This window comes from Spermophilus citellus (genome assembly GCF_964194105.1).
Source record: "Spermophilus citellus genome assembly, chromosome: 9".
Lineage (NCBI taxonomy): Eukaryota > Metazoa > Chordata > Mammalia > Rodentia > Sciuridae > Spermophilus > Spermophilus citellus.
In genome coordinates this window covers 98,798,044-98,824,375 of record NC_138191.1, presented here as the reverse complement: position 1 = coordinate 98,824,375, position 26,332 = coordinate 98,798,044, and the positions used below count along the sequence as shown (strand labels likewise).

At 39.6% G+C, this 26,332-nt stretch overlaps 1 protein-coding gene across 1 annotated transcript in view; it reads right to left on the bottom strand.

Moving 5' to 3' along the window:
• RAB3B (RAB3B, member RAS oncogene family) overlaps nt 1-25,974 on the bottom strand; it is a gene marked incomplete at its 5' end in the record, with an annotated part of 52,423 nt that extends 26,449 nt beyond the window's left edge. Inside the window, one exon of the mRNA XM_081308244.1 lies at nt 25,747-25,974. Within this exon, the coding sequence (XP_081164370.1) occupies nt 25,747-25,974 (228 nt within the window). The remainder of the gene's footprint in view (nt 1-25,746) is intronic.
• Between the last annotated feature and the right edge of the window lie 358 nt (nt 25,975-26,332).

Here is a 26,332-nt window from a genome sequence, read left to right as displayed (position 1 = left end):
CATCTCCCTCTGAGTCTAAATATCTTCCTTGGTTTTCTAAAGCCCACAGCTTCTCAGTAGTTATAGACCCTTCAAGATCTAACTCAGATTTCCCTGCCAATTTCTGGTGTCTCATTCCTTGATGGGACCAATGAGTTCCAGTTTTTCCTAAATATCTGTGGTCTCCCAAACACAGTACTCCTTCATACCTCTGCACCTTTGCATATGCTAATCCTTGCTTATACTGTCCCTTCCTTTTTATAATATGGGACCTTACTCACAGGTCTTCTCTGAAGTTTTCCCTGATACCCCAACACACAAGGTAACTTCTTTCCCTGCCTATAGAAGGTTTGGCATTGTATCATTGTACATATCATATTCACTATAGTTTCTGGCTCATCTGTCTGTCTTCCCTTTTAGACTGTGAGGACCTTCACATGGAATTGTATTTAGACCTTCAACTATAGCACCTGGCACATAGTAGGCACTTAATAAGAATGCTGGTGAATGAAACTCAAAGGTTGACTATGTACTGAGTTGGGAACTTATTTAGAACTTCAGGGTTGAATGAAATAAGCCCTGTGACATCATACATACCATCACCTCTTTTTGGTCCCTTTCATTGTTGTAGAGGGAGGGCTAGTTGTGGCTCAGTGGTAGAGTACTTACCTCACACCTGTGAGATACTGGGTTCAATCCTCAGCACCACATAAAAATAAATAAATAAAAATATTGTGCCCATCTACAACTAAAAAAAAAAAAAAAGAGGGAGACCCAGAGTAGTGACAGAACTTGGGAAGCCACACAATGAGTGAGAAGTTAACTCTGGTGCCTCCACCAAGTCCTGCAACATACTCCCCTAGTGTTATACTTCCCTAGTATTATGATTTGGATGTGAGGTGACCTCCCAAATCTCATGTGTGAGAAAATGCAAGAAGGCTTAGATGTAAAATGAATGGGTTATGAGAGTCTTAACCCAATCCGTGAATTAATCCCCCTATGGGATTAATCAAGTGGCAACTGAAGGCAGGTAGGATATGGCTGGAAGAGATAGGTCCCTGGGGGCATGCCTTTGGGGCATATATTTTGTATCTGGCAAGTGGAATCTTTCTGCTTCCTGATTACCGTGTAAGCTGCTTCCCTCTGCCACACTCTTCCCCCATATTTTTCTGCCTCACCTCAAGTCCTGAGGAATGGGGCCTGCTGTCTATGGACTGAGACCTCTGAAACCATGAGGTCTAAAATAAACTTTTCTCCTTTGCAGTTTTTCTGGTTGGGTCTTTTAGTCACAGCAGTGAAAAAGCTGACTAACATACCTAGTGAGTCTTCTCTTTCTGCCCCTCTTCAATTCCCTCCCTCCTAGCCAGAGTTGGGTAGGGATGATAGGCACCAGGGAGGTAGGTAATGGGAGTATTCGGGCTGGCTCTCCCTATACCCATTCTCAGAACCAAAGATGCTCAGTGTCAAGTCCTTTGTATTTTGTAGCAGCTGGGAATCAAGGCTTTATGTCTCATGGGAATGGGAGAAAACAAGTAAAAAAAAAAAATCTGGAGCCCAAGGACACATAAGTAGCAACAGGTTATATCCTTCAGGAAAAAAGGCAAGAAAGAGGCCACTGGAGTCCAGGACTGAGGGTTATGAAGCACTGCACTGTGCTCTGTGATCCTATCTGGGCTTTGAAGTTCAGGTCAAAGGGTACCTATCTTGGGAAGTCCTTCCTGATGCAGTTTCAAAATTCATCACCATTCCTTTTGGAATGTACTTTGGCTTCTTTTTTAGCAGTAGCAGAGCACAGACTATGAGAGCTAGACGATTCTTGGGAGAATATCAATTTCACATGTATTTACTGAGTCTGCTCTGCCAGTGAATAAGACCTATGTGATTCCTACCCTCAGAACTCTCATAGTCCAGTGGGGAATTTACTATACAGGTGACAAATGCTATGATAGGTACACACAGAGTCAACTCCCTTGTTTTAGTCAGCTTTTTTCTTTTATTTCTTTTTTTTCTTTTTTTTTTTTTTTTTTTTTTTGCTGTGACTAAAATACCTGACAAGAACAATTTTAGAGGAGGAAAAATTTATTTGGGGGCTCACAGTTTCAGAGGTCTGAGTCCATCAAAGGCCTGCTCCATTCCTTAGAACTCAAGGTGAGACTGAACATCATGGCAGAAGAATATGGCAGAGGGAAGCAGCTTACATGATAATCACAAAGCAGAGAGGGACTACACTTGACAGATGCAAAATATATACACCAAAGGCATGCCTCCAATAACCCACCTCCTCCAGCTGCACCCTACCTACCTTCACTCACCACTCAGTTAATCTCATCAGGGATTAATTCACTGATTGGGTTAAGACTCCCAATCATTTCTCCTCTAAACCTCCTTGCATTGTCTCACACATGAGCTTTTAGAGGACACCTTACATCCAAACCATAACATCCCTAATTTTACAGATGGGAAACCAAACCCCCGAGAAACAAGTAACCTGTTTTCTTATTTTTGACATTGTTCTCTCAAACAAAACCCTCAAAACCTCTCACAGATGTGACCACCAACTTCCATAAAGATATAGGCACCACATTCTACTTCAAGCAGATGAACTGAAAGTTATAGAGCTTCCTTTCATTGTTTTTCAATGTATCTGGCATATCTCAGACATTCAATAAATACTTGTTGAATGAATGGATCACAGCACCTATGTCAGGAATGTGTTTCCACTCCCACCTATACTTCTTATTTAGACTGTGGAAGAAAGACTGTGCCTCGTCATTTCTGTACCCTCAGTATCTAGAGCACTGCTTGGCGCCTGCCAGCAAAACTATTTAATCAAGCTGGGTGCTGTTGTCCATGCCTGTAATCACAGTTACTCAGGAGACTTGGGCAGAAAGATTGCAAGTTTGAGGCCATTCTGGGCAATTTAGTGAAACCCTATCCCAAAATAAAAATAAAAAGGGTGGGAGATGAAGCTAGATCAATTGTAGAGAGCTTGCCTAGCAGACACACAGCCCTGGTTCAATCCTTACTATGGGAAGCAGGGGTGGTGATGGTGTGCTTTAAAGCAACAAAGAAATTAATGAATGAGAGAAGAGTGGACAATATGATCTCTCTGTTGCCCTAAATAACATCCCCCAAACACACACCCATCTTCTTGAAACCCTCTATTTCCTAGCTTCGGGGATACTGTACTTTTCTGGTTCTTTGCCATCAGCTCTTCCTGTTCTTGCTCTATCTCCTACACTGGCTTCTTATCCTCCCCTGGGCCCTCACTTTCAAGTTACAGATGGAAATTTCCAGTTGTCTGCTGGACATCTTCACTTAGTCTGAATCCCTTGGCATGTACATGGTTAATTACTCATTATCACTTATTTCATTTGTGTCTTCTCTCACAAATAAGTCCTCATGAACACCTCACACATGTCTGGACACACAGCAGGTATTCTAAAGATGTCTGCTGAATGAACTATAATATTCCAATGCTGTGCATGGACAAATTTAGCATCAGAGTTGCCAACCCATTTCCTCTTCACTCTTCTTGCCTCCAAATTGACATCAGCACCATTCACAGCACTCTGAGAAATCTCTCTGGGGAATTCATTTAATTTGCCACCTGCTGTTTCCTTTATGTGACTCACCAACTCCCTTCAAGACAGGAAGATGTAGGGAGAAAAGTGAGGTGGGAGAGGGCCAAGAGGAAAAAGAGAATCTTGGAACAAGATTATACTTAATATATCGTCAGGTCACAGCAAGTAAGAGGAAATGAAGAAAGTCAGGTCTGGCACTGAAAATTACAGGTGCTAAAAATAGTTCTCTGGTCAGACAATTCACAGAAAAGAAATGGTTAATGGATGACTATCCAATAAGTAATCAGAGAAATACAATGTGAAATGACAAAATATAATTTTTTACCTATTGAATTAGTTAAACTAAGACTCCATGATATTAGCTTTCCACACAGATAAAACAAAATAGAGATTTCACTATTTAGAATATGTCTAAAGGAAATAAATAAGAAACCTATGAGAAGTTTTGCAAATTGAGAATGATCATGGCAATATTATTCAAAACAGTCCCAAATTGGAAAGCAGTTATAAGTAGTCAAATAATGGGGAGGAAATTAGCTTTGAGGGGCTAGAGACAAGACCTCATTCTCTCACCAGTTTAGAGAGCTCAGCACAACATAACTGTAAGAAATACTGTTGACTGAATTAATTAATGAATGGATATGGTACTCCCTTCCTATGAAGTATAATGAAGTCATTAAAAACATAAAGACTTTCTAATAATGTTAGATATATTTATGTTGTCATGTAAAATAAAAGTTCACAGAAAAGAAACTGGAAAGAAATCAACAAAAATATCAATCATATTTTCTTCTTTAAACTTGGCTGTAATTTAGAAATATTTTTATATATTTTTTTAATTCAGAAGAAATTAAACCCCTAGTAAGAGCTGGCAGTTACTATTCTTACTATTCATAGTCCAGGGAGAAGGAAAAATGGGAAAAAACATGGGAGATCAACAATAAGTTGATATTATAGCTAGATAGTGAAGTTCTTGTACTATTTACTCTTCCTGCTTGAGTTAAATACATTTGAAATTTTCCATAATAAACAGCTTAAAAAAAATAAGAAGACCTGAAACAACACACTATCTGGGAAGAAAGAATACAGGGAGTTCCATTTTTTTTTAATTTTATAATTTTTTTTTTAGTTGTAATTAGACATAACACCTCTATTTTATTTATGTGGTGCTGAGGATCTGCGTGCTAGGTGGGTGCTCTACTGCTGAGTCACAACCCCAGCCCTGAGAGTTCCATTTTTAATGGGATATAAAACTCTATATTTCATGGATGTTAAAATGCCTACTTTGCCGCATTTAAGCATCTCTGAAATAAGGATGTATCTTACAATTGACAATACCTTAGATTCTCTAAAACACAATACTTAAAACACCATATGGGGGAGGAAGTAGGAACTGAGGCTGAAGCTAGATTTTGGCTGTCTTGAACACCAGGCCAAGGCGCTGGGACACTGTTCTAAGGAGAATGAGTGAGGCTCCCGTCAAGGGGAGGAAATTCAGAAAGCATGTGCTAAATGGTAAGGGTGCTATTATTGGGACACTGCTGCGCATATCAAGGGCCAGAAGACACTGGCCTTTGTGGAAAAAGTGTTTGAGGACTTGCCCTCCTCTCTTGTCTACTCATGAGTCCCAGTTCTCTTCTTCCTCAAATCTTTCATTATTTTCATTTTCCTGAAAGCATAATTGTTTTCCTAGAACCCAAGCCAGCACCATCACTGATGTAAATATCCACAGTCCTGAGTCCCCACAGCAGCTTCTGATGTGACATTTTAAAGCCAAAAAACCTCCGCTTGATGCCTGGCACAGGGACCTACTACTGAACTCATTCCCGAATGGAGATAAAAGGAGTTCATGTATACAGGGCAGGCAAGAGATTAAACTGAACTTCTCAGGACATCTGGAACTTAACTAGAAAGAGAAATCAGGAGTTCAGGATCTCCAGCCTGCTCTGGGCTATGCTTTCCCTCTGTGTCTCAGAGCTGCTTTCTTTGGGGATTTGGCCCCAGTAACCATAGCAGACAAATCCCCTAAGGATCATTTGCATACAGGTGCCAAAGTGTTCTAAAAATAGGATCAACACTCTGGCTCCACAAAGCAAAAGCCTTGAAATATATTTATAAAGAATGGTGGGGCAAGCATGTGAGGAAGAAGGAGGAACCTCTCAGGAGCAGCCTAACAACAGGAACCTATAATTGCAGGCTGGGAGTTAAGAGTCCTGGGATCATTTAATTTTGCCGCTCATTTGCTTTGTGGGCTTAAGAACAACCTATACCCTGGGCTTTGGACCTTCCATCTTTAAAATAGGGATATTAAACTAGATGATTTTTAGGGCCCCTTTTAGCTCTATGGAGTTATAAGGATATTATGTATACTGCATCAGGATACAAAATAATTATTATTATAATGAAATAATAATTTTAACATGAATTGAGTACTTACTAAGTGACAGGCACTGTGACAAGTGTTTTTCATACATTACTTCAACAGTCCTCACAACCAGCTCTTTGAGGTGATTAGGAACTCAAAGATACTGAGGTACTACGAAGAATGTTTACAGAGTACTTGCAAATATTCCCATTTAAAGAGTGTTAGAGCTGGGGATTTAACCCCTATGCTATTCTGTCTTCCAGGTTGCTAGGATGCTAAACTTATCCCTGATTTTCTAACCTAATGGTTTCAGGGATTTATGTTCATATCACCCCTTTCCATCCTTTTTTCCCTAGGTTCCCACCACCATGGGATACTCCTGAAGTTCCAAACATTGTATTCCCCTATCTCGGTGCTTTGCTTATGCTGTTCCTTCTGCCTGGAAAAGCCTTATCCCCTGCCCTGATGAACCAGTCCCTACCTATCAATCAGACTTCAACACAAATGCATCCCCCTCTATGACTCATTTCTTCCAATACCCACAGGCAGAAGTAATGACTGGGTAACATTTGCTGTAACAGAGTGTGCCAGGCACCATGGTAATTCTTACTACAACTTTCTGGGAGAAGTTCCTTTTTCATGCTCTTTTTACGTATGAAATAACTGAGATTTAGAGACTAAATATCTTACCTGAAGTCATATAGATGAACCCTATGGTCTGATCTGACAGTCTTCCTTACCCCTGTTCTACCCACTTTCTTTTTCTTTTTTTTTTTTTTTTTTTTTTTTTTTAGTGAGAGAGGAGAGAGAGAGAGAGAGAGAGAGAATTTTTAATATTTATTTTTTAGTTCTCGGCGGACACAACATCTTTGTTGGTATGTGGTGCTGAGGATCGAACCCGGGCCGCACGCAGAGCGCGCTACCGCTTGAGCCACATCCCAGCCCCCCACTTTCTAACTAAGCAGTACATGAATTGCTACAATGTTTGTCTCTTCCATGAGATAATAAACTCTCCTAGTGACTTTTATAAAAACTCTCCATATAAACTCTCCATATAAACTCTTTCTTGTAGTGGTTTAGTTTGTTTGTTTGATTCAATTTTGAATGTTTGAATGAACAGCTGAGAGATCATTTGAACAGTGTACCAGGGAGGTAGTGGGGAATCAGGCTAGAATCATAACCAAACAGAAAACAAAAAGGTTAAGACCCTCACTATATCTAATCTTTCTCTGCCACTTGTTCCTTTGGAACAAGATTTTTTTTAAAAAATTAAAAAAAAAAAAAACTATGCTCCTTGGCACCCACTTCTGTTCTCACCTCAGGAGTGAGATCACCTCCTCCAAAAAGCCTATTGAAACTACCCTAATTCTCATCATTCCCTTAACTTTAGTGTTCCTTTAGCACATAGGTGTCATTTAATTAAACACTATAAACCTTAATGAAGAGGTACTATGAGGGACAGCAGAAAGACTATGGATTTGAGAATGAAGCCCAACAGAGTTCCAATTCCAGCTCCACCACTTCCTGACATGTAACCTTGGACCAGTTACTTGACTTTCTCAACTACAGACTAGCCACAAAACAGTGTTAATAATAATATCCTTTTCTCCGTATTGTTGGGAGGATAAAATGAGGTAAGTGTTGTGACAGTGCCTTGTCAGCTCTAAAGCTCTGTATAAACATCAGTTGTGTTCATTCAGCTTACAGTTTGCCCTCAATCTGTTTTTTTTTATTTTTTTTTAGAGAGAGAGAGAATTTTAATATTTATTTTTTAGTTTTCAGTGGACATAACATTTTTGTTTGTATGTGGTGCTGAGGATCGAACCCGGGCCGCATGCATGCCAGGCGAGCACGCTGCCGCTTGAGCCACATCCCCAGCCCTGTTTGTTCTTTCCCCCGGAACCAGCTCCAGGCCATGTCTCAGATTCCTGGGGAGATGGAGGTGTAGGAAAGTGTACAGAAGGAGGAGTCCAAGAAAGTTGGGATGGGAGCTGCCTCAACAAACTTCTGCTGCAAGGAAATGAAAAGACTTATTACCCCCACTGGTGGTAAATTTCCAAGCCAGCCTTTGGGCTCAATCAGTTGACAACAACCAGTGGAGCAGGACAGTACTTTCTCCCCTCACAAAATGACACCTCATGGTAGTCTGAACACAATGTCTAACCTCAGGAACACCTTGGATTTTTTTGTCCCCCACCCCTTACCTTCATTATCTATTCCTCCCCAAGTGTAGCTGAGAAAACTGTGAAAAGTTCAGCCTGAAGTCATATGTAAAATAATTATTATAGCAAACCCAGCCCTATGGCACATGCCTGTAATTTCAGCTCCTCAGAAGGCTGAGACAAAGGATCACAAGTTCAAGGCCAGCCAGAACTGATGGAGAAGGAGGGAGACCTTGACTCGGGACTTATCACTCGCTTTGATTTTGGCAGTGTTTTGGGGATTTTGCTTGTTTATTGTTATTGTTGTTATTGTGGCAATACTGAGGATTAAACACAGGGCTACTCTGCCACTGAGCTACATTTCCTTTTTAAAAAAAATATTTATTTATTTATTTATTTATTTATTTATTTATTTATTTATTTTGAGACAGGCTCTTGCTATGTTGCCCAGGCTACCCTCAAACTTGCCATCTTCCTGCCTCCCAAGTAGCTGGGATACCAGGCATACACCACCATGACCAGCTATTCTGTCTTTATTGAACTCTTATTCTTGGCAAGTTTCTGTGCCTGTGCCTGTGCCTGTGCCTGGTGCTGGAGCTGTAGACATGATTAGACTTGGCCCCTGCCCTCAATCAAGCAACAAATACATGAAAAAAATATTCAACATCTCTAGCAATTATAGAAATGCAAATCAAAACTACTCTTAAGATTTCATCTCACTCAAAATGGCAACTATTAAGAATACAAACAACAATAAGTGTTGGCGAGGATGTGGGGGAAAAGGCATACTCATACATTGCTGGTGGGACTGCAAATTGGTGCAGCCAATATGGAAAGCAGTATGGAGATTACTTAGAGCCATTTTTTAACTGTTCTGTTCTAGCTCCTTCTAGAACTAGAAGAATCTATCAGGTGTTCCCTTAAAACTATAATTCTGACTTTGTCTTTTATTTCTTCACTAATTACTTCAGACTTTATTTTCTCAGGTGGCTTATCCTCTCCTGCGCAGGAAAAATTACCCTGGCAAGGTGCTGGCCGCTTTGTAATAGAGTGCCAGTCTAATGGATTTATTATATATTGATGGGGAGACCCCCTCCCTCCCAGGTTTTAAGCACTGGAGTGACAGTGATCAGAAAACACTTGGAGAGAGCAAGACTGAGGACAAGAAGCTCCATTCTGGCTGCTGCTATAGTCTAAGTGGAGAGAAAATGGGAATCTGAGGTAGGAAAGGGGGAGAGAAGAGAGCCAGGCTCACAGTCCGCCCTCAACACAAATAAACAGAATAAAGGTTTATAGAACAGAATTGGGATGAGTTTTGGAGAAATTTGGGAGATAGAATTGAGGGTTCTCGTGAACAATGGAATGAATAGGAACGGGAATAAAGGATGACCTGTTTTGAGCTGGGGGCAGTGTTGGTGAGGGTGCTCAAGACAAGCAACACAGATATCCCCTTAGACTTGACCTCCTATTCATCCAGGCCTGAGCCAGAGACTCTGTGTCATTAGCTCAGAGTTGACAGACTTCACCAAGGAAGGTGAGAAGCACTAGAGTACAGAGAGAATGAGAGTTTCTAATGTCACCTTGCAACTCAAGGTGCAGGGCAATTGTGTGGGGGAAGGAGGAGTCGCAGGAGGGAGGGGGGTATAAACCCTCAGTTGAAGGGCCTCCCCTACTCCAACCCCTGCCCTTAGCAATACATCAGGAAGGTTCTAAGGAAGCTAAATCATTTCCAATCTTCAAAGGCAACTAGACATTTGCAGGGGCAGAGTACTGAATATGGGGGTGAAGAGGGAAGATGCACATCTAATTTCTCTGCTGATGACTCCATATCGTCAACCCCATAGCTCAGTCTTAAAAATGATAGCTATCACCCAAGATCAGTCACAACAGTAAGGCATAATAGGACAGGAACAAACAAATCCTGACTTACCCCTCACTCCCACTATGGGACTTTGTGTTTGATTATCGAGCATCTGTTACAGGCACCATGCTAGGTCTCTTCCTTATATTGTCACATTTAATCTTTACTACAATATTAAGAAGTATTAACACTTTTCCTATTTTACAGCTGAGTAAACAGGTTCAGAGACACTACTTATGCCATGTGTTCATTCTACCACAGCTGAACTGAGTCCCTCATGCCTCCCCTCATCCTGGGCCACAGTGTGTAGCAGATCCTTAGAGACAATTACATTAAGTGTCAAATCACTTAATTATATATCTGTACACCGGTGTTGCTCAACCTGGGATGCTTATTAGAATCACTTAGGAAGTCATGGGGACTAGAGAGACAGGAGAGTTGATAGAAAGGGAGGGGAGTCTGGAAAGCTAACAGGTAATAGTTTACAACAGATGTGTCCCTTTTCAAGAATGTTTGCTTGGAGATTACAATTTTTAGCTATGGTGTTGACTCTTAATTTCCTGTGAGGTCCTCGGAGTATCACAGCGCATTAGAAAGAATGGTGAAGGCAGCTGGGTGTGATAAGAACACAGTAGAAAGCTCTAATTTTGAAGCCCAGCTGTGCCATTTACTAGTCTGTATGATTTGGTCAAGTCTCAACTTAGAGTCTGTATCCTCATCTGTTCTGAGTACCATACATTGTGATAAAAAAGGAGGTAAAACATCTGAAAAATATATAGTTGCTATATATAAATATAATGTTTAACATTTTCACCATTTAATGTGTGCTTTACCAAAGTCCTTACTCCATGTGAAACTATAACAAGGAGAAGAAGGGGAGAGGGCATAGGCATACCAGGATTTTGAAGTCAGAGAGAACTTGATTCAAATTTGGACTCTGATATTTACTATTTGTGTGAGCTTGAGTAAGTAACCTAACTCCTCTGGACCTCAGTTTACTTATCTGCAAAATAGATGTAATAATAATACCTAGCTCATGTGTTTATTTTGAGGATGATATGAGTTGATAGAAACACTGACACAGTGCTGACATGACATCCGTGTGACTGCCAGTTCACATCAGCCCTAGGGGAAGGATTATTAGCCTTATTTACATAAATGGTAGCTGTTTTTCATTGCCCCAATAATTACTGATGTATAAAGTGGCATTCAGAATAAGAATAGCACCCCCTCCCCGTCCATCCAGTCTCTGGGCCTCTAAAAACAGGGATCAAAAAGAAGCAAGAGGAGCTGGGTTTGTGGCTCAGAGGTAGAGCGCTTGCCTCGCACGTGTGAGGCACTGGGTTTGATCCTCAGTACCACAAAAAATTAAATAAATAAAATAAGGGTATTGTGCCAACTATAACTTAAAAAAAATAAAAATAAAAAAAGAAGTAAGGATCCTCCCATACCCAACACAAAACCACTGTCTGTCTGTCCTGGGTCCATCTGTCTTTATTATAATCGTTTCATTTGACCTTTGTTCCTCTGCTCATGTCAATCATGGCAAGAAAAACAAATAAAATTAATTTTTAAAAATTATGGGAACAAGTCCAGACCATCCCCAATTACTATACTCTGATTCCCATAGAGCTCAGTTCATCATCTTTTCTAAACCTATCTCCTCCCCTCCCCATTCAAAAAATTCCCTGGGTCTTCTAAAAATCAGTTATCAGAAAAAATCTTTTTGTCAATCTCTCATTGAATGTTCCTTTCCCCATCTTGTTTTTTTTTCCTATTATTTTTTTTTATTGGTTGTTCACAACATTACAAAGCTCTTGACATATCATATTTCATACATTAGATTGAAGTGGGTTATGAACCCCCAATTTTACCCCAAATGCAGATTGCAGAATCACGTCGGTTACACATCCACAATTTTACATAATGCCCTATTAGTAATTGTTGTATTCTGCTACCTTTCCTATCCCCTACTATCCCCCCTCCCCTCCCCTCCCATCTTCTCTCTCTACCCCATCTACTGTAATTCACTTCTCTCCTTGTTTATTTTCCCAATCCCCTCACAACCTCTTATATGTAATTTTGTATAGCAATGAGGGTCTCCCTTCATTTCCATGCAATTTCCCTTTTCTCTCCCTTTCCCTCCCATCTCATGTCTCTGTTTAATGTTACTCTTTTCTTCCTACTCTTCCTCCCTGCTCTGTTCATAGTTGCTCTCATTATATCAAAGAAGACATTTGGTATTTGTTTTTTAGGGATTGGCTAGCTTCACTAAGCATAATCTGCTCGAGTGCCATCCATTTCCCTGCAAATTCTATGATTTTGTCATTTTTTATTGCTGCATAGTACTCCATTGTGTATAGATGCCACATTTTTTTTATCCATTCATCTATTGAAGGGCATCTGGGTTGGTTCCACAGTCTAGCTATTGTGAATTGTGCTTCTATGAACATCGATGTGGCAATATCCCTGTAGCATGCTCTTTTAAGGTCTTCAGGGAATAGTCCGAGAAGGGCAATAGCAGGGTCAAATGGTGGTTCCATTCCCAGCTTTCCCAGGAATCTCCATACTGCTTTCCAAATTGGCCGCACCAATTTGCAGTCCCACCAGCAGTGTACAAGTGTACCCTTTTCTCCACATCCTCACCAGCACTTGTTGTTGTTTGACTTCATAGTGGCTGCCAATCTTACTGGAGTGAGATGGTATCTTAGGGTGGTTTTGATTTGCATTTCTCTGACTGCTAGAGATGGTGAGCATTTTTTCATGTACTTGTTGATTGATTGTATGTCCTCCTCTGAGAAGTGTCTGTTCAGGTCCTTGGCCCATTTGTTGATTGGGTTATTTGTTATCTTATTGTCTAATTTTTTTAGTTCTTTGTATACTCTGGATATTAGGGCTCTATCTGAAGTGTGAGGAGTAAAAATTTGTTCCCAGGATGTAGGCTCCCTATTTACCTCTCTTATTGTTTCTCTTGCTGAGAAAAAACTTTTAAGTTTAATTAAGTCCCATTTGTTGATTCTTGTTATTAACTCTTGTGCTATGGGTGTCCAATTAAGGAATTTGGAGCCCGACCCCACAATATGTAGATCAGAGCCAACTTTTTCTTCTATCAGACACAGAGTCTCTGATTTGATATCAAGCTCCTTGATCCATTTTGAGTTAACTTTTGTGCATGGCGAGAGAAAGGGATTCAGTTTCATTTTGTTGCATATGGATTTCCAGTTTTCCCAACACCATTTGTTGAAGATGCTATCCTTCCTCCATTGCATGCTTTTAGCCCCTTTATCAAATATAAGATAGTTGTAACTTTGTGGATTAGTCTCTGTGTCCTCTATTCTATACCATTGGTCCACCCGCCTGTTTTGGTACCAGTACCATGCTGTTTTTGTCACTATTGCTCTGTAATATAGTTTGAAATCTGGTATCGCTGTACCGCCTGATTCACACTTCCTGCTTAGAATTGCTTTTGCTATTCTGGGTCTTTTATTTTTCCATATGAATTTCATGATTGCTTTATCTATTTCTACAAGAAATGCCGTTGGGATTTTGATTGGCATTGCATTAAATCTATAGAGAACTTTTGGTAATATCGCCATTTTGATGATGTTAGTTCTGCCTATCCATGAACAGGGTATATTTTTCCATCTTCTAAGATCTTCTTCTACTTCTCTCTTTAGGGTTCTGTAGTTTTCATTGTATAAATCTTTCACCTCTTTTGTTAGGTTGATTCCCAAGTATTTTATTTTTTTTGAGGATATTGTGAATGGAGTGTTTTTCCTCATTTCCATTTCAGAAGTTTTGTCGCTGATATACAGAAATGCCTTTGATTTATGTGTGTTGATTTTATATCCTGCCACTTTGCTGAATTCATTTATTAGTTCTAGTAGTTTCTTTGTAGACCCTTTTGGGTCTTCTAGGTATAGAATCATGTCATCCACAAATAGTGATAATTTAAGTTCTTCTTTTCCTATTTTTATGCCTTTAATTTCTTTCATCTGTCTAATTGCTCTGGCCAGTGTTTCAAGAACTATATTGAATAGAAGTGGTGATAGAGGGCATCCCTGTCTTGTTCCGGATCCCCATCCTGTTGTAAATGAAACCTAGCTCTCCCTGAGAACATGGCTCCCCCAAAGCTTCCAAATTTCTGGTTGCTTCCTTTCTCATCACCCTTCAATCACTAGGCCAGGAGATGGGATATATGTTGTAGCCTCTCACCCCTGTATCCAGATCAATTCCCCCCTTCAAAAAACAAAACAAAACAAAATACCTCCAGCTTTGAATCTCATCTCATGAAATTATGTCACCCATTCATCCCCCTATTGTCAAGTGCACAGCTGCTGGTTCACTGTTACTTTCTCCATAATTTTTTGGTGATTTCAATACCCATATAGAGGGAGAAGAGAAATTGGAGATAGGAATGATTTCAATACTCATATAGATGAGCCTTTCAACCTTTTGGACTTTCATTTCCTTAAACTTCTCTCCTCCAGAAATGTTGATCTCTAACCCCACCTCATCCGTCACTCTCACAGTCACACCCTGGACCTCAACTTTCCCAATAGTAATTTCAAGTGTCCCACACTCAGCCCACTATGATTGCCAGCCCACTCCGAGATTCTGTTTCAATAGTGTTCATCCCCTACCATCTCTTTACCAGCCCTCACCCCTCTGATCCTTACCTCCTTCCCAGCTCAGCTTGAATCCTACAGTCAGTCATGACAATAACTTCCCCACAAATGCCTCTGACACCCTTGGCCCTCTACTGCTTTTTTTGTACTTTACTTACCTTCATTAAAGCAATCTCTGCCTATTTTATGCATGTATCCACAAAGCAAAATATAGCTGGAGAAAAACATAACCATTTTTCAAACTTATGAATTCTAACTTATGATCACTAATTTCAAGTGGAGCTTTAATGCTAATTAGCAATCAAATTACATTTCCCTAGTCTATTCACTCTCCCACTTTCCTATAAGACAGCCTCCTCTCTCTTCAAATCTCTAATCTTTCTCCTCTGTCCTAACTCTTAGTTGATGTCCTTGTTTCCTCCTTCATCAGAAAATTGTATCCAAGAGGACTCCCACCAGTACATGCAACCTGAAGCTACACCTGTGCCCAAGCCCTCTGCTTTCTCTCCTGATGACATGGATGTGCTCTTAGCAAGGACTCACCCTCCCATCAGCTCTCAGATACTGTCCCAGGAATTCTCCTCTCTGTCCTATGTCATACCAGTTTTGTGATTTTGTATCTTTATTGGTTGTTTGATTTGTTGATCGCCATTGTATTGTTTCACTAGCACACAAAGATTCTGTTACTTTTCCCAGCTTAAAAACAAAAACTCTTCTAATTCAATTCCCTTGCTATCCCAATTGTTTCCTTTTCTTTACAGCAAAATCCTTGAAAATGCTATGAATTACTTAACGTCTCCAATTTCTTTTCTCTCTCTCTTAAGCAGGTTTTCATTCCCATCACTTTACCAAAACAGCGTGTATCAAGGTTACCAGTGTACTCCATGTTGCAAAATCCAGTAGTCAATTTTTGGTCCTCATATTCATAACCTGTCAGCTACATTCAATACAGAGGTCCCTTTCTTTGTAAAACCATCTTCACTTAGCTGCCAGGACACTACACTTTCTCTTTTCAATCACCCTTTTTGCCTTCTTGCCAATTCTTCCTCATTTCCCCAACATCTCAATGTCAGAATATCTCTGGGCTTAGTCCTCAAAATCTTTCCTCCATCTTCACTTTCTCCCTCATTGGTCTTATTCAGTCTTGTTGGGGTTTTATTTACTTTTTTATTTTTATTTTTACATTCTTTATTTTTAAACTTTCTTTCTTTTTTAATTTATTTGTAGTTGTAAATGGACACTACTTTTTTAAAATTTTTAATAGTTATTTTTTAGTTGTAACTGGACACAATATCTTTATTTTATTTTATTTATTTTTATGTGGTGCTGAGGATCAAATCCAGTGCCTCGAATGTGCTAGGCGACAGCTCTACCACTGAGCCACAATCCCAGCCCCTGGACACAATGCTTTTATTTGTTTATTTCTATGTGGTGTTGAGGATAGAACCCAGTGCCTCACACATGCTAGACAAGCACTCTGTCATTGAGCTACAGTCCCAAATAAAGTTTAATAAATTAAACTTTATTTCTTATTTATTTATTTTTAAGTGGTGCTGAAGATCAAACCTACCACTATCAAGCTCTACCACTGAGCTACAATTTCAGCCCCTATATACTTATTTTTTTAATGTTTGTTTTTAGTTGTTAATGGACCTTTATTTTATTTGTTTATTTATATGTGGTGCTGGGAATTGAACCCAGTGCCTCACATGTACGAGGCAAGCACTCTACCGCTGAGCTACAACTCCAGTCCCTATTTACTTATTTTTGATACTGTGACTTGAACCCAGTGCCTCACAAATTTCATGGTTTAAAATACCATCTACAGGGCTGGCATGGTGGCTCAGTGGTAGAGCACTTACCTAGCACCTGTGAGGTACTTGGTTATTTCTCAGCGCCACACATAAATCAATAAAAATAAAGTTCTATCAACAACTAAAACAATTTTTAAATTACCATCTACATATGATGACTTGCTAATTTATATTTGCAGTCAGTCCTTTACCCTGACCTGTAGACTCATTCATTCAATTGCATATTCTGTGTCTCTTCTTGGTTCTCTAACAGCTGTCTTCAACATAACATGACCAAACAGAGTCTTCATTTGTCTCCCCAATCCTGTTTTCCCTACAGTATTCATCTCTGGGCTATAACCTTCCAGTCTCTCAGATCAACCTTTTGACCCCTCCTGTTCACTCTCCCACTTCATCCAATTCAAACCCTGTCAGCAATATTTTTGACATATGAATAGAATAGAATCTAACTATTTTCCCTACCATAGCCACTATCCCCCTTGTTGAAGAAACCATCATTCCCAATCTCCATTGTTGCAAATCCTGACATTTCCATTGTTGCAAATCCTGACAGGTTCTACCTACTTCTGCCCTTTGCTCTTCATAATTTATTATTGAAACAGACATAACACTGTCTCAGAGAAACCCTGTTAAATATTAAGATGTAAGTAGTGTAATAGTTGCACATTTTGTGACTATACTAAAAATCAGTGAACTGTATACTTTAAAAGAGTACAGTTTTATGGGATATAAATTATATGTCAAAGTGTTTTAAATGCAATGTAGTAGCTTAGGTTGGATCATGGGATAGTAAAAAGGATATAGTAAACAAATACTGAAATCTGAATAAAGTTCTTAGTTTAATAAATCATATTATGTCAATAATAGTCTCTTAGATTTGATGAATGTACCATGGTTTTGTAATATGTTAACATTACACAAAATGGGATATATAAGTAAAGGATATATGGAATTTCTCTGTACTATCATTGCAATTTTTCTATAAATTTAAAATTATCCAGATAAAAAGTTTATTTAAAAGCTACATCAGGGGGCACTGAGGTTGTGGCTCAGCAGTAGAGCACATGCCTCGCACGTGCGAGACCCTGGGTTCGATCCTCAACACCACATAAAAAAAATAAACAAGTGAAATAAAGGTGTTAAAGAAATATTTAAAAAAAAAAAAAAGCTACATCAGGGGGCTGGGGTTGCGGCTCAGTGGTAGAGTGATTGCCTGGCATGCATGAGGCACTGGGTTCTATCCTTAGCACCACATAAAAATAAATAAATAAAATAAAGATATTGTGTCCAACTACAACTAAAAAATAAATATTAAAAAAAAAACTACATCAGACCATGTCATTCCACTGCTCAGTGCCTAAAATGTATCAATATTTGTGTACATGGTGTATTCCCATTGCCTACATTGAGTGCTCCTTAGAAGAAGGGATGTTATTTCACCAATCCCTGCAGAGCTTAGCACAGCCAGGCACTTAAAAGGTCCTCAAAAGCAAATATGCTTTTGCAAATGCCTATTCTTTTGTTTATAAGGCCTTTTCCCTATATTGACCTGAAAAACTTGTATTTATTTGTCAAGACTCAGCTCAAATGTACCCTCCTTTGTGAAACCTTCAATGATTTTTCCAGGTGGAAGTAACTGTTCTGCTCCATGTTCCTATAATATTTTCTTCATCTCTTTATTATATAATTTATACCATATTGTAGTTGTTTATGTGCCCTTTTATCATAGAGCTTAGCACATACTATGTGCATGACATGTTTTTTTGAATGAACAGATGTGTAAAGGGCTTCTAGGTTATTTCTTTTCCTCCCACACCAATTTGAATGGTTGGAAGTGGGTGGTAGGCCTCGTTGAATAGCCAATCAGGATTACTGGTTAATTCATTTACAAATTACCAAGACAGACTATGCCTGCAATTCTGATTTGACTTCCCATAGTCTTTGTTGTGATTTTTTAAAATCAGATTAAACCTTTTTCCAGCAGCTGGCTCCTACAGGGTTTGGGGAGATGAAAGTGTCAGCATGTCTCTGCAGCCACACCAGGAAACTTGCTGCCTAGAAAAATCAATTCTGATTATCACAAGAGCTGAGCAAAGGATGATGTACTCAGAAACTGTCTCCGTACTCCAGGAGCCATAGGAACATGTCAGAGTCCCAGTAACCCTGTTCAGCCTTCAGACTGTTCTGTGTTGTCCACTGGCCTCTATCTAGATCTCCAGTTTAGGTTCGGGTGGCTAGAGCTCACCTTCCTAAAGGTAGCAGAAGGAGTCCACACTGGCCTGTGGATGAGTTTATGCTGATTCCAGGATAAGGTATTATTAGCAAGCCCCACTTGCCCAAACCACTTTAGTCATGCATTTCATCTTAGCTTATTTGTTTGTTTTTGGTACCAGGGATTGAACTCAGGGGCATTGGACCAGTAAGCCCCATCCCCTGCCCTATTTTGTATTTTATTTAGAGACAGGGTCTCACTGAGTTGCTTAGGGACATGCTTTTGCTGAGACTGTCTTTGAACTCACAATCCTCCTGCCTCAGACTCCCCAGACACTGGAATTACAGGCGCATGCCATGGCACCCATCCTTATCCTACTTTTGATGAGTAATGAGACTTCCTCTCTGACTCCCACATCTGTCTCTAAATTGGTTCCAACCTTAGGTAGGGATGAAAAGGAAGGCCATTTATTGATCCCCCTAGAATCTCAATAAAAACTATTTTTTGTTCAGGATTTAAGGTACCATGTTGGTGGCTGAGGACCAAACTCAGACTTTGCACATGCTAGGCAAGTGCTCTGCCACTGATCTTAACCCCCAACCCTGCATTATCTCTTTTTTTTTTCTTTTTTTTTTACCTTTATTTTATTTATTCATTTTTATGTGTTGAGGATCGAACCCAGGACTCGCACGTACTAGGCAAGAGCTCTACTGCTGAGCCACATCCCGAGCCCGCATTATCTCTTTTAAATCATTGCCAACATAGCAAAGCAAATGGAATAATAGAGGTGTATGCAATTGCATGGTCACTGAGAGTTTCAGAGGAGAGACTTGAAAAGAAAGAGGAAGAAAAACAGCAATCCAAGGTAGGCCCAGGATCAAGGACAGTGACCTGTATGTCCTTCACAAAGATAGAGTTCTTGAGCTCAAGATGTATCTCAGTGGTAGAGCATTTGCCTGGCCTGCTGGAGGCCTAGGCTTCAATCCCCAAGTACAGGGGGTGGGGAATGGGGCAGATTAAGAATAAAGATAGAGTTCTTGAGTTTTTGAATCCACAATACAAGCTTGTTGGAAAGACCAGCCAATGCATTTCTGGTCTTTATACAAGTAACCCCAGACACATTCCTGTCTTTAAAGTCTTTGACATGCAGGCCACCAAAAAAGCTTCACTAGTGGGAGTAGAAAAGAAGAGATTTTGTCTTTCCATGATGGCTGCCCCTGTCACTGGACCATCCCAGTGGCAGGGATCAGGCCTGGAGTAAACTGTTGTAGTGAAGGTCATCAGCTAAGTTAGTCTTTTAAAATGTGAATAGAGCTAAGCAGGAACCCCAGTTACAAGCCTGGGGATGAGATCTAAGTCACAGTTCAGTAATTCCTAAGCTCTGAGTCCCAGTGCCTGAGGATGAAAAAGATCTGTCCTTTCCTTCAGGACCCATACCACAGAAGAAATGAGATTCTTTTCATTCATGTACTTAGTGCCTATCTCTCCACTGGGGTGCAAAGCATGTGAGCAGGAAGGAATTATCCCCACCCCAGCCAATGACTGGCACAGTGCAAGCACCAGATAAATGTCTACTGAATAAATGAAATGATGACATTTTCCACTTGGCTCCACATAGATAACTTGACATATCTGACCTCATCCCCACTTCCCAGGGTCTGAGGGAAGGTGTGAAAGACAGAACAAGTGGTTTAAAAACCACATAGAAGAATTCACATGGCTGAAAATACCCACAGTTCTTATAAGATTTCATAGCTCTCCATGGGCTTTCCCTTCCATTTCCCCCACTTAATTTCACAACAACCCATAAGGTGAGGACAGCAAGGATTGGGGAAGGGTCACTCCAGATCACTCCAGATCACACAACCACTGCAGGGTAGAGACAGGACTAGAATCTAAGACTTCAGAGTCCCAGGTTAGTTCAGTCTTCCCACAGAGCTGTAAATATTTTCCCTGACCCACATTGAACCTGCCAGCATCTGTGATGGGCCCCATGTGGAAGTGGTGGAAGCCCCTCCTGCTTGTCTCTTTCCACAGGTCTTCAGGGGTTGCCTGGCAACCAGCACCCAGCAGTAAGTGGCCTCTAGCTGGGTCTGTTGCTGTGAAGTTACTAAGTTTCCTTCCCCTCACACTTAAGCATGCTCTCGCTCCCTATTAATGAGACTTTTCCCCTAGCCCCACCTCTCCAGCAAGATTTTCTTTTCTGATTCACAATAATTAACCTCTCAGGAAACCAACGAGGTTCACAGAGGCCTATGTGGTAAGGATCCCAGGGAACAAGGCACTCCCAATGCCTTCATCATTCAATATCCCCTAAAGATGCAGAAACTTCTATTGTGGGTGGTCCTTCTCACTGATGCTCATAACCTCCCCTTCTCCCCTCTTCATCTTCCACACTAATAACAGATTTCCAAAATCCCCTGGGAGAGCTCAAAAGGGCTGGAAGCACTGAATGGATACTTCATACATGGCTAGTGAGTACTAGGTGCTGTTCCAGCACTTCTGGAATCACAGATGAAAAACCTTGGGAGAGGACCCCGTCACCTTTTACATGTAGGCCAGGAGATAGAGAAAGAAGGAATCTAAAATTTCTTGCATTCCTGATATGTGCCAAACACAATACTATGGCTCCACATTAGTCCCTCTCAGCAAGCCTGGGAGAATTTTACAGTCAGAGATATGTATTCATAGAAGCCAAGTGATTTATCAGAGCTTACAGTTTGAAAAAAAAAATCACATAACTTTTGTGTAAAAAGTTTAGATTCTATCACAGGTATTAGAGAGCCATTGAAGGGTTTTAACAAAATCAGTTTTGCATTAAAAAAAAAAAACCACTCTGGCTTCAGATGAAGGAGAGATGAAATTGAGGCATACACACCCAACAACAGCAACAAATTGTGGTTTGCATCCAAACTAATCAAATTGTATACGTTAAGTATATATCAGTTTCTCCCTTTACAACTAATTGATTATCAAATTTGGTAAATTCTGGTCCTAAATCTCTAATCTGTACTCATTTCCATCCCTTATGTCACTTTGTCACTGTCTTAGTGTTATGGACTGAATGTTTGTATCCTTCCAAAATTCAGGTGTTGGAGCCTTAACTCCCAGTGTGGCTATATTTGGAAACAAGGGCTATAAGAAAGTTATTAAGGTTAAATGAGGTTATAAGGGTGAGACCCTGATCCAACAGGATTAGTGTCATTGCAAGGAGAGACACTGAGGAGATCATACACTCTCTCCCCTAGGTCCACATGTGGAGGAAAAGTCATGTGACACATAGTGAAAAAGTGACTGTCTGCAATCCTGATGGCACCTTGATCTTGGACTTCTTGTCTCCAGAGTGTAAGGAAACAATTTCTGCAGTTTAAGCCAATCAGTCTGTGGCATTTTGTTATGGCAGCCCAAGCGGACTGATGTACTTTAGTTCAGGCCCTTATAATGTATACAAACCACTGGTGCATTTCTTTCTCTCTCTCTCTCTCTCTCTCTCTTTCTCTTTCTCTCTCTCTCTCTCTCTCTCTGGTCAATATTGAATTAAATTAGTTGGTTAATTTTTAAGTAATTTTATGAGATATAATTTACATATTAAAAACTATACATATTTAACATATACAATTTGATTAGTTTGGATCCAAACTACAATTTGTTGTTGTTTCATCTGAAGCCAGAGATTTTTTTTTTAAATGCAAAAACTGATTTTGCTAAAACCCTTCAATGGCTCCTCAATCAATACCTGTGATAGAGTTCCCAAAAGTTATTAAGTAAGACAAATACAGGTATAGTGTACATAATATATGATTATTAGATTACATAAATATCCACTTTTGTACACAAAATATGTTTAAAAATATAAAAATGAAATTAACAATATGAATATTCAAAGGTTTAAATTTTAATATATTTATGAACAGCACAAAAAAACAAATTTTGCCCTGTAAAAGCACATACACACATATAAAAACCCTCTGATAATTTTTTAAGCAAAGCAATGTTTTTTAAGCAAAGCAACTAAGTCAGATCTAATTAGATCTTTATTGATTTTACCTCGAAATGTAAACTGAAAATGAACTTGTGCTGGAATCACAGAATATCACTTCAGCTATTTTCTTGTGCTCACTTGGGTTTTACTATACTTGGTACTGTCTTCAGAGATTTCCTTACAGAACTCTTTAAAGGCCACATAACTAGATTTCATTTAGTTGAAACTAAATAGTATTATCAATAAATCCACTTAACCAGGTACAGGAAAACTGCCAAGCTCACGATAGGCTAAAAATGAAAAAACAGAGCAAGGAAGTCACTGCTGCTAACCCCTTAAAAGGGCTGAATGCCTCCTACAACAAGCTCTTTCCGGAGTAGGATATATCTGATACAGGGATCAAACAAAGATGTCTGTGCCAATCCACAAAGTAAATGTTAATAAAACATTAATTTATTTTGTATTTATAGGTTAAAAAATAAGCTCTAATAATTTCTTCAGATCCCAAGAAGTCTTCAGGCTTGTACCCTCTAGCTAATGGCAAGAATCTTCTATGCATTATACAAGATTTCCCTGACCTCCAATCGACTGCCTATGTCCTCTCCAGCAAATTTCTCTCTCAACATCCCTTCCCTGCTCTTTCTCAGCCTTGATTCAGTTTCACTCTATTGCTCACCATACCCTAAATACTCGGTGCCCTCACCCCTCTCTGTGATTGGCTGCAAAGATGACATCAGATAACACAAGTGATTGCACTAGGCTCTAAGAGGTGTTTTTAATACATGCTTGTTTACTCTCACCACAGAGTTAAACTAGATCAGTGTTTCACAATTTTAGCCTGCCTTAAAACCACTTGGAAGACTTCTTATACCACAGATTGTTGGGTTCCACTCCCAGCGTTTCAGATTCAGTGGATCTGAGATGGGGTCTAAGAATTTGCATTTCCAAAAAAATCCCCAACTGTTGCTCATATAGATGGTCTAGAAACCACACTTTGATAATCAATCAACTAGACAACCTGTATAGCTTCTCTCATTTCTAATGATTTATAATTCCTCAGTGCCTTTAAATGAACAAAATAAACACTTATCTCTATAAGTTAACATTTAACATTATCATAAATTGAAATATGGCCTCTATAAGACCTCAGATGTTCAGTGTAGAGAAAATAACATATAATTTATAATCAGAAGATCTGAGTTCAAATCAGAAATTTGCGGGAGAGGACATAGGCAGCCGATTGGAGGTCAGGGAAATCTTGAATAATGCACAGAAGTTTCTTGTCATTAGCTAGAGGGTACAAAAGTTGTGCTCCATTTGTGTGGCTGACTTAAGGAAAGTTACTGTCTGTTTTTTTCTGTAAAATAGGGTATATAAAGAGTATCTGCCTCATAATGTTAATTGTGAGATTATGACAATCTGTAAAAATATTATATATAGACTGTCCAAATAAATGTACAATGCAATATATATATGCTAAGCAAAATAGATAATAAACAATATGTTTTGAATATGTTCACAAATTTTCAAAATTTCCAATCCTAGTGCAAATTCATTGATGAGTATATGATCCATGTGGTATTACATCATTTAAAATATATACATGAGGAAGTGGGGGGGCGGTAGAATGAGATGGACATTATGCCCCTGATGTGTGGGTATGATATGATTGCACAAATGGTATGACTCTACATCATATACAACCAGAGAAATGAAAAGTTGTGTTCCATATGTGTAAGAATTTTAAATAAATAAATAAATACACACACACACACACACACACACACACACACACACACACACACGTTTTACCAGGTGCAGGAGCACACACCTGTAATCCCAGTAATTCAGAAAGCTGAGGCAGGAGGATCACAAGTTCAAGGCCAGCCTCAGCAAGGTCCTAAGCTACTCAGTAAGACCCTATCTCAAAATAAAAAATAAAAAGGGCTGGGGATGCAGCTAAATGGTAAAGTGCCCTGGATTCAATTCCCCATACAAAATATATAGAGAGAGTAAGTATTATATAATTTAAAATATATACATGAGGGGGAGTTGTATATATGTAATAGTGTGTGTGTATATATAAAATAAAGTTGTATATATAACATATATAATAAAGCATGTACACATGTATATAAATGAACATTGTGTGCATATATAAACTTTATTAGTACCACTGGTAAACAACAACAATAGTGGTTGTGTGACCAGTTTCCAATATGGTCCCAAATGATCTTTCTCTCCCAGTATTCAAACCTTTGTGTAACTTCCTCCCACACTGAATCTATGACCAAGAGAATACTTGGCTACATGAGAGACATTTCCCTTTCCTCTTTGGTTTCTTAGATTGCTCACTCTAGGGAAAGCCAGTTACCATGCAATGAAGAGGATTAAGCAGCTCTGTGAAGATACTAAGAGGGCCAAATAGGAAGGAAGTAAGCTTCCTGCCAACAGTCTGCACCAGACATGTAAGCCACCTTGGAAGTGGATCCTCCAGACCCAGTCAGTCCTCCAGATGACTGAAACCCAAGCCAGCATATGGCTACACTTCGCAAGAAACCCCAAGCCACTCCCAAATATTAGACCCAGAGAAACTAAGAGATAATAAATTATTATTGTTTATTTATACCACCAAGTTTTAAAATAATTTGTTAAGCATCAATAGATAACTGATACAGTAACTAACACTGATTGTGTATTTGCTGTATTCCAGGTACTACACTAAGCATCTAACAGCCCTATATGTAGATGCTCTTATAATTTCCAAAGAAGACAATAAAAAAAATAAAATAATTTCCAAAGAAGAAAGGATGGCCCAGAGAGATTAAATAATTTAGTCAAGTTTCTGTGGCTACTCAGTAGTAGAAATAGAATCTGACTGAACCCAAGTTTCTAACTCCAAAGCCTAGTTTCTTAGTCACTTGTTTACATAGTCAGGATAAAGTCTCTTGAACATCTAAGCATCAGACACAAATGAACCCTCAGAGGAGAGCAAACTTACATAAAACCAGCATGGGGAAGCCCAGGGGTCAGACCTAAAACCACATTAACATTTGATGTTGGTATCTAAAGATTCCAAGCTGGTTCCACCTCCCAGCCTGTAGACTAGCAGATTAGTTATATCTCAGGTCAATACTGCTGAAGATACCCATGACTCACCCAGATCTGTAGCTTCACTCGCTTCTCATGACGGTAGACTGTCTTCACCTTGAAGTCGATGCCCACAGTGCTAACAAAGGCCGGGGTGAAAGTGTCATCAGCATAGCGGAAAAGGAAGGAGGTCTTGCCAACACTGCTGTTGCCGATGATGAGCAATTTGAACATATAGTCAAAATTCTGGTCAGAGGCATCTTTGACTCCAGTTTTACCGTCAGTCACTGAAGCCATCTGCAAGAGAGACAGACCTATGGTCACTTGAGAACACACCTCTAGTGTGACTTTCAGTCACCAACCTTCTAATGGTCAACTATCATTTACACACTCTCCACCCCAGCTTAACAGAGGAAATACACAGAATCACCCCATCGTTGCACCTGCTACAAATGTTGTCTCAGGACTAGGGTGGAACCCAACTCCTCCCCTTCAATCCCATTCAGCAAATATTTACTGAATATGTTGATCTGAGGCAAGCCCTTGCTGGGTTTAGGAGTACAAATATGAATCAGACATGGTGGCGGATCTCTGGGTGGCTAGACACTAGAATAAAAGAACAAGGAAACCTTGACTGAGAAAGTCCACAAGAAGC